The sequence below is a fragment of the Vanellus vanellus genome (assembly GCF_965231255.1).
Source record: "Vanellus vanellus genome assembly, chromosome: 3".
Taxonomy (NCBI): Eukaryota; Metazoa; Chordata; class Aves; order Charadriiformes; family Charadriidae; genus Vanellus; species Vanellus vanellus.
Genome location: NC_138907.1, coordinates 100,505,805 through 100,523,541, shown reverse-complemented (window position 1 = coordinate 100,523,541; position 17,737 = coordinate 100,505,805). Strand labels below are relative to the sequence as shown.

Below are 17,737 nucleotides of genomic sequence, written 5' to 3'. Positions count from 1 at the left end.
TTTTCTCCAGGACTGGTAAAGGATAGCTCCCGTGTCTTTGACAGCTGTTTACTAGAATTTAAACAAGGCTTTTTGTTGGGCATTTATCTGTACTTCTGCCCCTCCAAGGACTATAAAGGACAAGCAACTCTAATCCAAAGAGTCAATTTGTCTTTTGTGATTTGCTTTAGGCATATTTAAATCTCAACTGCTAATCGAAAATCCTGGAAGCGCTGTATCAATTAAAATAAATAAATCAAGCCATTACAGCTGGACTGTACTAATATTTAAGCAATCTATTACACTTTCTGCTTTGTCTGACAGAGATACTCTGCTCTTACTAACTGGGTCTATTCAGAATTCACGTTGAAAAAGCAGGTTGCACCACGGTCCTGGGGGAAGTCCGTTCCTGCTTGGCACAAACTGAAATGTTACTTTGAAGTTTATGGATTCCACTGCAGCCCCAGCCTGGGCGGAACACAAGATAACTGCACCCGTTTCAGATTCCCCCTTCTCTTGACCTCTAGCTACCTACTACAGTAAGGACAGCAACACCTAGGAGCTTCAGCCCACTGTCCTTCTAACTCCATCCATGAAAAAATGCCTCTGCTCTACATTAATTACTTATTGATTGCATAAGGTCTGAAAATTATTACCGCTATTCCCAGATGGGAGAGATTTCTAAGCTTATCCCTTAGAAGAATAAGATGGCATAGTATCATTTTTGACAATTTGCTGGGTGGCCCAACCAGGAGTATCTCAGGGGACCAAAGCTTGCTTCAGCCCATCCAGCAGTAATTTTCTTGGAATATCTAATTTTCTACCTAGAAATACAACTGTGCTCACTTTGATCTCCATCTCATTTTTCAGAAGAGCCACTCTGGATTTACAGTGATGCATTCATGGATTTTTGACTTATTACATTGCTTATACATCTGAACTCTGCTCAGGAGATGGAATACAGACTTGCGCGACCCCCTGCCAAAACAAAATGCTGACTATCCTTATCTCTAAAAGCCCAATATATTTGTTGGTTTGGTTTTGTTTTTTTGTTTTTTTTTTTTTGTTTGTTTTGTTTTTGTTTTTTTAATATGCAGTCTTAAGGACCATGATTTAGAAAACTTATAGATCATATATGCAACCTGTATGCATCCTGAGAATCCTGCTGGTTTTGTTAATTTGGTGTCCATTTTCTTTGCCTCTATATTCTCTTCCTCTCAGCAGATGAAGTAGACTACAGTAACACTTGTTCTTTTTTACAGCATTTTTTATGTTGAATTTCAGATTTTTTTTTTTTATTTAATAAGGAAATGATAAAGCAGTCATAAAATTCTAGGAAGCATCAAGCAGGATTCAAGAAATACATAAGAATTAGGTTCATAATGCTTTGAACTTAGAAACAAAGTATATCCTTGGATTTTTCATTTTGTTTTTCTAAGAAGGTCAGCAAATCTCAGGCCAGTTCAAGAAGGCAACCTCCAGTAATAAAACTTACAGTGTAAAATTAACCAGCACTTTTAGCAGAGCAAAAGTGTTCTTTGCAAAACAAATTATTACGTCATTTTGAGAGGACAGAAAATAAATTAATAATAACTAAAGCTAATTTCCTCCTCAAAATAATGTTCTAGTTTTCTATCACAGCTACTCAACCTCTAAGTCATATAAATTTGTACGCTCATACTTACCATGACAACACAGATACACAGCTTTAAAGGAAACGTTCAACAAGATTATCCCCCAACTAGGGAAGGAAAAGCCTCATGTTACTGAAGCTGGAAGTTTATTTTAACATCTTTCAGCTTTCATTAATGACTTCTGCTCTACAGAATGTTAAACAGTTTCTCAGACTGTATCCAGTGACCTGTTCACTTATCCCCAAATATATAAATTGTGATCAAGTATGGATGAGTTGGCATTTTTCAGAGTGGAAGCTTAGTTCTTCATAACAATTCCCTTCCTACAACACAAACAACGAATGACTGTGTACTCTGTGTGCAGCTTGACTGAGGTCCTGAGGAAGGAAAGCAGATCCTTTAAAAGTCTTTTCTTTCAAAATTGAATTTCACCTCAACAATGTCCTCACTCAATCAGGGACTATCAAAACAGTATTGCCTCTTTGCCACATTGTAGTCTGCTTTCCTCCTAGGAGGGTAATAGACTCGTCAAAGCAAATAGGTAGGACTTTTTAAAAAAAAGCTAGAATCATTTTTGTCCCCATAAGTTTTCTACAAAATGAATGGCCTGTAAAAAAATAAGCTAAGTTAATTAGAATTTAAAAGTCCTGTTTTCAGAAGTAGTTTAAGGACTTAGAAGCCTGCTTCGTTTGCAAACTGTGTGATTTTGGATTTCTGGATCCTGGATAAACAAAAGAATCATACTGGTACTAACGGCATCCAAGATGGATGTACTTTCTTGTATGATGTATAAGAGAACTTAAGTAACTAAGAATGGTACCCAAGAACAGAACTGACAGTGCTGTACCCTTTAGTAGCCTTTAGCTGTCCTCTTGGAAAGGGTGACAAGAGAGCTCTGAGTAAACCTTGATCCTCTCCAAGATTTAGGTTCCATTGTTTGGGTTGCAGGAAGACAGGTCCTGCTCTCAGCACTGAGACCTCTCTGGTGGCAAGGTGTGCACGTTACTTATGTAGAAATTCTGCAAGGGGCCAAGCCTTTCTTTTAAAAAGAAATCTAGAAGGGTAGAGTAAAAGTAGTCCTTTCACTCTGTTTTTATCCAGCATGTCATTCATCCAAGATGCGAGACACTGACTTTCAGTTTTCCTTCTGCCTTTAGGGATTTAAAGCTTCCTTCCTGATGCTCCTTACTGAAGTGGATGCCACAACATTGGGCTGCAACAGACTCTGCAGGAGGAAAACACTCTCACTCCCCTTCATATTGCACTGTCCATGGAAATAGAAATAGCACACGTACTAACCACTGATTCAGCAACACAGTTATCGACTACACCTACAACCGATGTAGTAACCTCACGTGTAATTATACTCCTCTACTACACACAATAAGACTAAGCAAATACAAGACAAATCACTTGCATCAGATATTTTTTACCACTTAGAAAATAAACAATTGAAACCTGAGTGAAAGGGATAAGACACGATGAAAAGTACTTTTTTTTTCTCTTTTTGCTCTGTGTTATGTTTAGCACATACAAGGCACTTCTGATGCTTTTCCAAAATGGCAACTTATAATAGGTATCTCAAGAGAAATAAGTTAGAAGAGCTCCAAATGACTTTTTGGATTTATTTGTTTAGGGTGTTTGCATGAAGGGTGGCCTTGCAAGAAAGTGAAACAGCTGTTCAAGGAGAGTGAAAAATGACCAAAATATTGTGGCTTCTAATTTATTTGATAGATGCACTGAAACTCAACAACCGTGTTTCAGTGATTCTCCTTTTTTCTTTTCCTTTACTTGTTCTCCCAGTCACAGTGTCCACATTTAAATTTGGCAAAATTTAACTTGCAACGGAACAGAGGTCCCTTCTGCATCTCCCCTGCAGAGTGATTTATACAGCCTTGACTTACTTTTATTTACTTATAATCTTTTTTCTTTATTTGCATACCATCTACTTAACTGATGTAGTTCTGTCAAAACACTTGGAAATCCCAATTTCCAAAATTCATTTTCAGTTTAAAAGCACTCATTCTTCTATTATTATTGATAATTAAATAAAATTAAAACAACACGATAAGCTTTCACATACCTGAGAAAAAGCAAACCAAGGCAAACCAAACCTGGTTCTGAAGCCATTTTTTTGCAAGGACATGCAAACAGGTAATAAAAATGGAATTATCTATTCTTAAAGTAAGATTTGTTTTAGAAGAAACAAGCATACATTTTAACTCTGCATGTCAGTTAAATAGTATAGGCAGTGTTTGCCCAAAAAGTAGAATGATTGATGGTAACTGGTTGGTAAAACAGAAAGAAATACAGTTTGAATTTTAATGTCTTTTCTTCTAAATGTATTATTTTTTCAGAAAACTCCCAGCTTCAGCATGTGTGAAGACTGGTATACGCATGCAAGACCTTGAAAAAGACAAGTGCATGGGCTACATGTGATTGTAGAAATCCAGTGTTGAGTAAAATGGTGCGGCATCAGACTGATACTTTATTTTTAAAACACCTATGTGCACAGTTCAAATGTAAACCTGCTCATTTTACAGTTTAGTCCTCAGAAAGATTAATAGATAGTGTTAATACCTTAATTTTTTGAGATTTTTTTGAAAAAAAAAAATATGGAAGGAAACTGGGAAAATCTGTGTGATTCTAATACAGGGAAAGAGAAACTAAAATATTAAAATACTTCAGTAGAGCATATGAATTTACATACTGCCCCAAAATAAAAATCACTTTTGGTATATCTAGTTCGGTGGGATTTTTTAACTTCAGCTTTCTAAAAATGTGGATGTCTGAAGTTGCAAGGGTGTACAGTAAGAGACAACAATCAGAGACTGGAAAGTCCAAATAAAAGATAACAGGATATGGGGTTTCAAACAAAGCTGCTGAGTCCCCATTCAGACTTAAATAATTTGCATCTGACAGTCATTTGGTGATCAAAAGAATTGGTGGCAGTACATTATCTAAAGGATTACTAGTATTTTCATCACAGAAACTCACTAATTGGCCCAGAGGAGTTGAAGGACAGTGTGAACACCAAGGCTACAGCTAAAGCACCTGTTTAGGAACTGATATGTAATGTTACGCACTCCACTTGGACAGATATACAGATTTTGATAAATATTTAAATGCCATTTTACTGTGTTTCATAAGGTAGTCCGGGGGTACGTTTGCAAGAGTGTCCTTGGGATGCAAATGTACTGTTATGATACCAACATACAAGAATTATTTACTTATCTAATTTCACTTAACAAACATTGCACTCTTTATGATTTCAGATGTTGCACTCCACAGATTTTTACACCATACCAAGAGCTACAAAACAACAGCAGGTAGTCAAAGAGAGCTATTAGCTGTCTACGAGTAACAGCACTTATAACGACTGTAGAAGCTATTAAAGTGCAGGCAACCATAATTTCATCAGGAAAAAAACAGGCCAGTATGGAGAAAGAACATTTTTCATCTGTAGCCTTCTAGTTTATTGTCCCGGAGCCATTATACTGCATCTCCCTCTTCTAGTGATTGCTACACCCGCTAAGAGCCCTATAGGTCAAACTCAAGGTACTGTGTTTCAGGACAAGTTCAATTTTCTCAACGTTTTTGCTACAGTTTAAAAAGGTACACTAAGTCTGCACCTTTGATAAAATATAACTGATCTCATTATTTTAAAAATTAGAATATCCGAGAACAACATTGAAATAACATTGACCTGTTTATCTGACAAAGAGGTATTCATATGAATTTCCCAGTCACTTTAACGCCACAGTTGATAAAGTTAAAGATGGAAAAAAATGTGTACTTCACCCAGTCCATCTGATTATACATGTAAAACTTATTTTAAATGTTTGCTAGTATCTTTTTCCTTTCTGTATTTATTTTCTCTATCTATCTTTTTTCCAAAACTGTATTATTAAAAAATAAAATATATGCTTTAAATTGTATCTCTTTGAGCCTTTAGACTGATTCCTTGCACAGCTACTCATGCCGATCGCTGGCTGCAGAGAAACTCTGTGCAATATAAAGTCCTTATAAACACATGTGCTGGAAGAAATGGACCACATTTTTTCTGTGCTGTAGCTATAGATAACATATAGGCATATCCGTATCGGAATGTAAGCATGTCCCACCTGGAATACTGAGTCCAGCTCTGGGTCTCCCAATATAAGAAGGACATGGACCTGTTGGAAAGGGTCAGAGGAGGGCCACAAAGATGATCCGAGGGCTGGAGCACCTCTCCTATGAGGACAGGCTGAGAGAGTTGGGGTTGTTCAGCCTGGAGAAGAGAAGGCTCCAGGGAGATCTTATTGTGGCCTTCCAGTATCTAAAGGGGGCCTACAGGAGAGCTGGGGAAGGACTTTTTACTAGGGCCTGTAGCGATAGGATGAGGGGGAATGGCTTTAAACTGGAAGAGGGTAGATTAAATATTAGTAAGAAATTTTTCACTTTAAGGTGGTAAGGCACTGGAACAGGTTGCCCAGAGAAGTTGTTGAGGTCCCATCCCTGGAAGTGTTCAAGGCCACATTGGATGGGGCATTGAGCAACCTGGTCTAGTGAGAGGTCTCCCTGCCTATGGCAGGGAGGTTGGAACTCGTTGATTTTCAAGGTCCCTTCCAACCTAAACCTTTCTATCATTCTGTGATTCTGTATCTATATCCAAGCATAGATTTAATGGAAATGTTAAGGCAGCTGGAGACTCAGAAATCCTTCTCCTTCCAAAAGCAGCAGATAATGGGACATTCACATGCTGCCTCTGGGGAAGCAGTTGCTGCCATGTGTCTGCAGATGGCCTGCATCCAAGGCACAGCTTGAGCCAGCTTTGTCTGTAACAACATACACACAGGGTATAGATATGAATTCCTATGTGTATGAGAATCTAGGTTTACGTATATATTTGAGCCTCCCTTAAATACCCAGAAAGAACCGGCATATTGCTGGACGGGGGCTTCTGCACCCAAATATATGAGATAATTCATCTATGACAACCCTTTTTCTTCTTATGTATAACTGACACTCAGAGTTGCAAATGCACTGAACATAATGAGGGAAAAAAAAGGTTATAGGCATGTAAGACTACTTTTCAGGCCTTTTATTATACCGAATACAAATCCTCTCTTTCAATTATCTTGAGTAAGCGTTACGTGTATGGATAGAGGGAACTGGCTAAAAGGCCCAGCAGCCAGAGAATGAACCACAACTGTGCTCTGTAATGTTTGTCTTTGATTTTAAATGCAGTTGCTAAATATGGATCTCTGCAGTTTCATGCAGAAGTATTTTTTGCAAGATGAGAATGTCACAAATGTACCAAAGAGAAGAACATAAATGAACTCTGATGAAAGCTTCCTGCAATAGGAAGTATTTTTTAAATACTTGCCCTTGCTATTCCATTAAAAGTAAAATACTGTTTTTGGAACAATCCATAAAAGTTTTCAATTAATAGAAAACGGTTCCTAAACTGTGCATTTTACTATATTAATAAAGCTCATGTTTTAGCTGCAGTGAAAATTGCTAATAAATAAAGATAATACACAAACCAGAAGTACTCCGTTAGCGGCACGAAATCTATTAATATAGAGAGCGCTCTGTTTATCTGCTATAATAAAAAGTCACTAATCTGAGTTTACCAAAAGGCGAGACTGAAAAACACATGGGTAAGACTGGTATGCTGGAGGCAAGGCCGGTGTGATAATGTTATGTACCGTGGCATCTCATCACCCAGAGCTCTTCCTGAAACCAGAGCTCATGGCTTCTGTAATTGCCTGGCACAGCTGACGGCTCTGTGCTTACTGGTCTGCAAGAAATCACAGCCTGCACCGAGCTTTTCTCATTACCACTGGCTCCCCAGGAACTCACCGGACATGATAAACCTTGCAGTTCAAAATTATTTAACTTTTCAGTACCGTGGTGGACTAAATCGGGATAAGAAACTTGGAGAAGTGAAAGAGAAAACTCAAGCCTTCCGTCTGAGCTGAATTCACACAGTAAACAAACTCTTAACAACTCTAATTAAATTGGACTTGTCCCAATTCTTTAACAGCAATTCTCTAAGTTTGTATGAGTTTTTACAAAAAAAAACAAAAAACTCTATAACTCACTTTGCAACCTGTCAAAAATAGTATAAGATGGGTGGAGATACAGTCACATGATCATGTTTAGCCAGCAAATGCCTATAGAGTTATTTTGTTCTAACCAACACAGTTCTCCATCAGATAAATAGCCAAATGACAAATTTTGACAGGTCCAAGTGACAGGAGACATATATTTTTGGTAACAGGCTCCCGAACAATCACACTGTTTAATGATCAAATGGTGCATTGCGTGATGCAGACAAATTCTGTCTCTATGGAGAATACTCCATATATTTTTTATGTAGGATCTTTTGAATATAACCTCATACACTATGAATATTTAAGGACCATATGAACGCTGGATGATCTGTTGAGAGATGCCCTTCACTTAGATCTCTGTATAACAAATATAAATATTTATTAGGTTGTAGTTGTATTAACATCATGTATAATACTAAAACATACACAGCTGCATCAGCATTTTCTTTTATACTCTGTCTAGCATAGAAAATAATTTTGAACTGAAAACTTGATAAGTAATGTCAAGGAGAGAATTATTTTTGCCAAGTAAGGAGAGCATGAAAAGGATGGCAGAAAAGCTTATCCTCCACAAAATCTTTCTTCGGCATTTATAAGTAATTGTTAGAGTTTTACATATTTTACGAGCAAAGTTTAGTCCATTGAATAACTATGATCATTACAATCAAATCAAAACAAATCAAGAAAATGATATAATAAAGTCTGCTTTAGAGCACATTGTCAATTTGTGAGAAATTCGTAGCAGTGATGAATCTGAAAGCAGTATTCACATTTATTGATGCATTGCTCTCTGGACAGTTCCTTTGGTTTCATGGGGCAAGCCTGATTTATTCAGATATCATCTATAAGAATAACATGCAAACTACAGTTTGCACAGGTAAGCAAAAAACTCTAGAACTGCAGGTTCTCAGACACTGAAGGTTTAATGCTGACTGTGGTTTTTGCTCTTAGATAAACACAAAAAAGTTGCTACTTCTTTAATTCTATATTTATGTTGCTGGATGTTTTCTCAATAAATATATTTATAATATCGATGGACCAAATTCTCCAAAGTTTTAATAAGCAACAGAAAAATCCACTCTGCCTTTGTGAAACCATCATTCACAGCATTCTTCTAAAGCTCAATAGGGTCTTTCAGATAATACAAACATTATCCTGTTTATCGCTATTATGGTAAAAATAAAATTTGATTTTTCAAGTCACAGCAGATGTAAGTTGAGTACAGCTTAGCTCTTTTTCTAAGTGCCCTGGGCATGAATAGGTAATCAATCATATTTAATCAATATGTTGTTCAGCCATGTAGATTCCTATGTCTATAATCCCAGCTTTATTCAAATGCTCTTCAGTCTCAGTACATTCTTCATTGATTTTTTTTCATCCAAAAGAGGCACAGAAATAAGTAAATGGTACATCTTAAAACTTGGAAATATCAATTTAGGAAACAAATTAAAATAATTCCCTTTGACTGCCATTATATCCAATATATTTCACTAATTTAAGGTTTGGAACAAGTCGTCTTGGTTGTCCAGGCTTCACTCTCACTGAGAATATTCTACTGGGATAATAGGAATGGACTGCAAAAGTAGCAGAATCGAGTACCGGTTGCTCACTTTAACATAATTGTTACAGCACAGGTGCAAACATGCCATGAGGAAGTGCAGGTCTTCATACACAGTTTCCATCTACAGTCAGAAGTGGCAGAATGGATTTAAAAGCCCTAAGAGTTCCAGTTTAAAATACGAAAGAAGCCTCTGCAACCACAATGCTGGGGATCGCAGTCACACGTAAATGTTGATTATTCTTTTTAAAATGTTAAAGTGTGACAAAATGCCTCTTATTGTCAGTTTTCATTGTCTAGGGTGGAACTGAATAAAGATGAGCATAGTTGTTTCGGTTTGTTTGAAAACTATTGAAAAATGCAAATAACCATTGAGCTTAGAATAAACAGTTGAATGTGGCATTTGCTTTCCTTTTAAATAGCTTGAAATGAGAGGAAGAACAGCATGACATTAAAAGCACAATCTATCTTACTGCGTCGTTCTTTTCCAGTGACTTTCTAAAAGCATTGCTCTTCACTCATTCCAGAAGATAACAAGAAGCTGCGTTTGGCTGGTTTGATCAGTGAAATGAGAGGCGAAAAAAGAATATTTGCATTTAAAATTGCTCTTTAATCTGGCTGCCCTAGACCTAGGAGCTGTACCAGTTTCTCAGTGTCTCGACAGACCGGCCTATTTCTTGCAAACAAACTACGTATTTCTTTGTAAATACAAGAAGCTCCTCTAAGTATTCATATGAAGATGAGTGGCTTTCTGTGCAAAAGTCCCCTCTCTTACCCAGGGGTAAAAAGTCTCCTTTCTTATCCGGAAGTAAAAATACAAGTACAAGTGAAATATAAAAGCGATGTGTATTTTAATCCCAAATTTATTCTGCTTTGGTAATTCTTTGCATCTGGGGTAAATGAACAAGTGCTAAGTCACTTCTAGACTCACAGTAGACCTCCTAGCAAGGCTCACCATAGCTCTTAAAAAATGTAAAGAAAAATATCACCGCACAGCTCGTTATTAGCTTCTGATTCAGAAGGCAGAAATACAGCTCCAGAGTCAAATGGCTTCCAAAACAAGGTCTGAAAGCAACGCTATTTTTATCTTATATTCAGGCTAAGTGCCTTTCAAATATTTAGCTTTAATCTTGAGTGAAAAATTCTGGATGCTGAGATTAAAATATATTGTGCTGAACGTGGGCTTTATTGCCTCAGTAAGGTACTCCTTCCAGCAGATCTACTCAAGCACCTCTTACTCTCACTTCTGTATAAATCATGAACCTCAATCAGTCATCGCTATTGTCTTTTTGCTGTTTCATAAGTTGCCAACAAGACCTTAGCCTTTAAAATTGCTTATTCTTGTTGATAAAAGACTCCAGAAGTCTCCCCTCAATTCGTAAAGATGATACCAGTGTTAATTTTCCTTACTGTATTTTGAGTAGATGATAAAAGTAGATGTCCAACCAAACAAATCCTAACCTTTGTGATGAAAAAATAGCACAAAATCATTATTCCCATTGGCCCTGTCAATGAAGCTGATGATGGAAGACGGAAAAAACTTTTGAACTTCTTTTCATTTACCTTTTCCTACCTTAGTGCACTGATATAGAAACTCTGTAAAATTTGTAGATGGGACATCAGCTGTCTAACAGACAAGACTAATACCTCAGACCCAACTACGCAAGATGTGAGTTTAAAAGAGGCAATTAAAATACAATTCCAGTACCTTCCTCTCTACTCAAAACATCTCTGCCCAACGCAATCTAGAACATGAACCTAATTTACAAAACTTTCAAAACAATTTGATAAATCCCAAACAGCCATCTTTTTACTAGTTTTACCCAAGGAGCCTGCTGGCATTGTTGCCATCCCTACCATCCACTTCAAGCTCTTCAGCATCCTTTGAGCAACAACACAGCTCTGTGGTAAATCAGTACTCCTGGAAAGTTCAAGACTGAGCCACTGTTGCCAACTGGTTGAGGCATGTATTGCTATATGCAACATGCTATACATGGAAAGAAGAATTGAGCAATAATTCAAATTAATTTGTGTACTGCATTTGTGGAAGGAGTAGAAGTACGAGCCATAATGCATTTAATAGGGAAACACAATGTGTGTTTTTCAGTAAAAAAAAAAAACCAACACCAGAACCTGTGGTCCAGAAGTCTGGTTTTTAATAAAGTTTTGAATCCCTTCCAGCAGCTAGGGACATCTTCAGTATGGCAGTGATTGTGGATTACAGGTGTAAAATAATATCTCAGATAGTAATGACAAAGGGCTAAGTTCAGCTTTGTGAATGAAGCTGCTTATGAGGGAAGTTCACAATGACCAGTTCAAGCTTCTGGTCTGAACTGCACTCTGGTGGACCTCTCCTTCAGCAGAAGAGGGGCATGTACAGACTGGTCACACTGAACAAAGGTTAGTCACTTTGAACAGCACTCTTCCTCACCAGGTTACAAACGCAGGACAACCCCTCTGACCTCAGAAGCTGCACAGCAGCTGTTAGTTAAGCTCTCCATCCAAATTGACACACAATGAGCTGCTTTTTTAAAAAAAGAGGCAACTTTGCGTCGTAACAATTTCTTTCCTCTTGCATGTATTTTCTAATGTCTGTACCTCCTCTTCCTGTGGGTAGTCTTCTGAAGTTCCTCTGAGATACGATCTACACTGCACCCAATAAAAGCTATATATCTGTTTCAAAAGCAAGTAAGGAAAAGGTGTGAGGTGTGTCACTCCCCCTTCCCTCTCTAGCCCTCTACTTTTCTGAAAGTTGTTCCAAATAATTTTCCCTTTGGTTGGGCTTAACATTCAAATGTCGAATGTGAATATATTCACCACAATGACAAGACCTCACTGTTCTTGAGAAGCCTTCAGACATTTGCTTTTATGGACATTCACAAAGGCCATCAGGAAACCTCGAAATATTTAGATATTGGATAATAACTTTTAAATGCTTATCCAAAAAGATTTGAATAGTTAGATGTTTCAAGGTCAAACAGTCAATACAATCTCTGATTAGTAGTGCTGAGCAAATATCTAAAGATTTTTTTTCAGGAAGTGGTGTTTAAACATTGAAAAAAAATCTGCTGCAGCCATTCTATTCTATTTCTTGAGTTCACTTTCAGCTCGGCATTCAAATGACTATATTCTATTAGAACAAAGAAAATCAAAAATATGGATAATCACAATCAATGACATTGCATTCATGTGCACAATTAATCAAACCAATGGTGCTTGCATATAGGAGCAAAAATTGGAGTGAAATACTGTAGTCAAAAATGAAAAACATAAACACATAAAGAAATTGTAATATGCTTGTGGGTTGCCTACAAGCAGAAAATGAGACAAAGTAAATTGGATAAATTATTCATTATAAATTAGTTTTTCATCTCCAGGATTCAGTGTGAAAGAACAACAATTACACGTGACATTTGTTGCTGGTCAACAAATAGATTAGCTTGCTTTTAGCATCCAGCCAGATATGTGCTGTAGTGGTTTATTTGGAAAGAAAAAACGTGTTGATTACTTCCCACAAGATTAAAAATATTTTCTCCTAAAATATAATTTACAAATTCATATATGGATATATGACAGTGAACTTTTCCTTCTACCCGCACACCACCAGTGTTTTAATTATTATCTCAGTCCGTGAGGTACCAAGATCATTTAGATTGTATTTATAAGTCTTTGCAAAATGGCAAGAGATTTTCATTGCAAACTGGTGGATGAAGGCAAGTCAGGGGAAGCCCATATATTCCCAGCTGTGGAATGCAGATGTTGAAAGGACATAGGAGACAGAAGGATCTCCAGAACATCTGAATTTGTCCTATAAGGCAATATGTTTCTTGCTGCTACCTAAGTAGGCAAAATAGAAACACAAACACATTTGTTTCTTTTTATTGGAATTATCTATTGCAAACTAGAGTGACTCCTTTAATTACATGTATATTTAGTGCTCCTGAGAGTGTAAGCATTTCAAAACAATGTGGAACTGGCTGAATGCTTTCCTAACATTGATAATCCAGCTGCCTCAACTTCTCCTCCTGTTTTCTATACATTTACCATCCAGAAAAAGCATAAGAAATGACCTCTAAAAACTGTTTAATACCCTAGCCATTTATTAGTGCTGTAGATTAAAAAAAAGAAAAAAGAAAATATTTACTTAATTTATAATCTTAATCTGACATTACAAGGGTTCTGTTTTGAAATTTTTCACTCATGGATTAGGAAAAGATGCAGTTCTGCACAGAAAGGAAGGCCGCATGCATTTTGATACTAACGGATAATATGCAATCTATCAAGGAGGGATAAACTTTTCAAATTCCTTATTTAGCAGGACTTTTATCTCATTTAAAGGTGGAAACTATGTAATAAGAGAGAGTGACTTTCTTCCCCTCCTTTTTTGCAGCTGTTGTTCAGTTGTGACTCTTGGCATTAACAGAATGTGTATCCCTGATTTGAAGTGGCCATGATCCAATCTCTACACTACAAATACAGATGGTTGAGTAAAGCTTTACCAACAAAATTAATTTCTATTTCAATTGCCTTTCTTCCGTTCTAGGAAGACCATTAGTTGAATAAAACTGCATCTTCTCAATTATACTCTGTCTTCTCAATGGTTCTTCTAGTGACAGGATTACGGAGTGGATGGGATGTTCAGTTTACCCTTGGATTTGCCACAGCTGGAAAAAGTCAGACATCATCTTCGATGGTACTTTCTCCTCTACTTGGAGATCTGTTGTTATGGTGATAGTTCCAGGAGGGAACATTAATGAGGATGACTTGAAAGCTTTGATGTTTACAACACAATTATTTTTAACACCTCATAAGAAAAGGTGACAGTTAGTACTGCTCCTTGCTAAATATGCGTCATTGTATCAGCTTTCACGAAAATTACCTGAATTTCTATTTGTTATGTATCTGTAACACAATGTTGAATAGAAATATACACATACATATTTATATGCAATAAAAAGAATTCGGAAGAACAAAAAAACCCACTTATTTTCTCATAAAGGATATAATCTGTTATTCCTAAGAACTTGCCTACAGTAATGAGTCACTTTTAGATATAATATCATCTTTAGAATATCTGTATTGGTCTTCTGTGACACCCTGAGAGCTAACAAGCCCGCGCTTCTCATATCCAAAACTAAGCTGTGAACAATTCTATGAACCCACATCACCCAAAAGACAGGTCTGCAGACACACTGCCCCACCCAGACAGTAATTCACCACCAGTGGGTAAGCAGTAGAGACAGGAATTATTGGCCCAGAGTCTTCCAACTCAGAGGTACTTGATGTTGGCCACAGAGTTTGGCTCACATACGTTACGAATTAATGAGGTTACTTACATATTCTTCATAGGCCTCGTGCGCAGGTGGTGGGGGCGGTCTGTAGCCTGGGACAGCCGGGGCGCCCCTTGCTCGAGGGGTGGGCACGCCCCTCGCCACTGGTGGGACAGGGAGGGCTCCACGGGTGACCGGCGCTCCTCGGGGTGCTTGGGCACCTCGTCCGGGTGGAGGTGGAGGAATCGCACCCCCACGTCCCCTGGGGGAAGCAAAAAGGAGTCATCACTTTGGCGCATACGGCAAGGGAGGACATGCAAGTGCTACCCCATTTTAAAGGCTCTTACATTTTTACTACTATTGAAGTGTATAACTGGCATTTTGGCAGCTACAATGTCAAGCACTTTTAGGCAATATCTCAGGCAGAACTCATATTATGGAAAGGCATTATTTTTAAGCCATCTGGTGCCTTTTACTCCTGATCCTCTTGTTGCTTGTACTAATGAAATTCTGGATCATTGTAATTCACAGAGTTGCAGTTAGTCCAAAGTAGTTCTAGAGGAAGAAGAAAGTGAGAAACTTTTTCTGTTGCTCTCAAACTACTTTAGAAGAACAGTCATCACTCATTCTAGCGTTTGCTTGTGGGCGGGAAAAATTGATTGGCAGAAGATGATGCAGGATGGCAGAAACTTGCAAGGCAAAGCAGACCAAGAGTATAAAAGGAGGTTAAGAACTCTTCTTCCTGTCCAATTTAGTTCAGCATGAGGGAAGGGTAGCATGGGAGTCTGCTTTCCCCCACTGTGCAGAGAGAACAACGCATACAGACATGCAGAGAGGTTTAGTATCCTCGCGTTTGTTTATGCTATATCCACCTTGCTGTACTAATTGGTATGTCAGAAGAAGCTGTTACTGGTTAAAAAGAGGTTATTGTAACTATATGATATGACATATGAGAAGGCGGATGTATCAGGGAAGCAATCTGTGAGTTTTGTTTCAGAGCAGTATGCTCCCGAGTGCACTGCCCTTTCTGAAGACTGAGTGCTGGGTATAACCATGCGTGACCACTAGACCAGGTTCCTCAAAGCCCCATCCAACCTGGCCTTCCCTATGTCCAAACTAAACCTACCCTTTTTCAGCTTAAAACTGTTGTCCCCTGTCTTGTCAATACAGGCCCTGGTAAAAAGGCTTTCTCCATCTTTCTTATAAGCCCCCTTTATAACTGGAAAGGCTGTAATGAGGTCTCCCAGAGCCTTCTCTTCTCCAGGCTGAACAATACCAATTCTCTCAGCTTGTCCTCATAGGAGAGGTGCTCCAGCCCTTTGATCATTTTCACGGCCCTTCTCTCGATCAGCTCTAACAGGTCCTTGTCTTTCCTGTGCTGAGGGCTCCAGAGCTGGATGCAGTACTCCAGGTGGGGTCTCAGGAGAGCCGAGCAGAGGGGCAGAATCACCTCCCATGACCTACTGGTCATGCTTCTTGTTATGCAGCCCAGGGTACGGTTGGTCGTACATTGCCATCTCATGTCCAGCTTTTCATCTACCAATATCCCCAAGCCCTTCTCTTGCAGGGCTGCTCTCAATCCCTTCAGCCCCCGTCCTGTGCTCACACTGGTGATTACCCAGGAGTAGGACCCTGCACTTGGCCTTGTTGAACTTCATGAGGTTCACACAGGCCCACTTCTCAAGCCTGTCAAAGTTCGTCTGGAGGGCATCCTGTGCCTCAGACGTATCAACTGCACCACCACAATTATAATTAGGCTATTGCCATAAATTATGAGCTGAAATATTTAGCTTAAAATACTTCAGTTGCAATTTTTTTTTTAAACATTCTCCTGAGATTTCTGACAGGTAAATAGGGAAAGCATCCAAGACCTTGTATCTGTCCAACTGATCCAATATTTGGATATTTTGCAGAAAGTAGGGGCCAGCACTCCACTGATTATGCTTTGAACCTAATTTAAAAGCTGCCTGCCTGTTGCAGTGATGTTCTGAACACCATTATTAAGTCAAGCCCTTCAGAGTTCTTAGGTGTAAGGAAGACTGATTTCTGAGGGAAACTATGATAGATGCCTTCAGGGGAAAAAAAAAAAAGGTCATCGCTAAGATCAGCCAGTTCAATTACCAAAGAACAACTTCTCTGTCAGCATAAATTAAGGCACCTCCATATCCTGTTTCCTCCAAAATAAAAGTGGATTTCTTAGGACCCATCCTGAAATGATCTCTATGGACACCTAGAAGTAGCAAGGTAACTTAGATGCCTGAGGCAACAAATTTCTTAAGGGTTCACAGTGAACAATGAGTCTGAAAGAGTACATTAAGATTATACACTGGCCTTATGAACAAGCAGAGATATCTGTTACCCATATATGAAAAAATATTTGGAAGAATTCAGGAAAATTTCATACACCAATGTTTTTAGATGATGCCTATGAAATTCACATAAAACTGATAATGCATGCAACAAATAATATATAATGCAATATATATATTATAGATATAATATGCATACAAAAAGGTGATTATTTGGCAAATGAATTTCCATCCAGACTATGTAGCCTTTCTGATTACACTATTTTATTGACCAATGATTTTATGCTACTGACCATACCAACCATATTCTTTCCCAGAAATATCCTTTCACTGCCTTCATAATATGCTCTGATTTGTTGTTTGATACTTGTATACCAACCACTGTAGCCTCTGAGTTGTAGAGCAGAGAACCTGGCACACCACTCACCATACAAGTTATCAGAAGAAAAATGTTTTGCTTTACTGACCATAACGTTTATGTGATCTTCTTTAATTTTTTTTTAAAACTATGTTTATTTTACCATTGTTTTCACTTTCTAAAGCTATTAGCATCATAGCTCAGGTTACCACACCTTGAAGGAGCTGCAGGTGGCACACGGATCCCTCTTCCTCGAATTCCCCGTCCACGTGCTGAATCCTCAGAACCGTTCAAATACGACAGTTCTCTCAGCTGCTCCTGGCGAATTTCATCATTATAATCCTGAAATGCAAAAGGTGAAACTTGCTGAAAGTTTGTATTTTGGCTGAGCTGCCAAACCATCCAAACCAGAAATTCCATGGATGTTATTTGGGTGAATTGCTCTGCATTATCACCTGCATGCTGAAAAAACATACAGTGGGAGTGGACAATTACCTATAATATGTGGACAGACAAATTTATATGGGT

The 17,737-nt window shown here is 38.1% G+C and overlaps 1 protein-coding gene across 1 annotated transcript in view; it reads right to left on the bottom strand.

Moving 5' to 3' along the window:
* Positions 1–17,737, bottom strand: part of KHDRBS2 (KH RNA binding domain containing, signal transduction associated 2) — a gene marked incomplete at both ends in the record, with an annotated part of 410,021 nt that overhangs the window by 112,622 nt on the left and 279,662 nt on the right. Inside the window, 2 exons of the mRNA XM_082480947.1 lie at positions 14,609–14,804; positions 17,424–17,551. Of these exons, the coding sequence (XP_082337073.1) occupies positions 14,609–14,804; positions 17,424–17,551 (324 nt within the window). The remainder of the gene's footprint in view (positions 1–14,608; positions 14,805–17,423; positions 17,552–17,737) is intronic.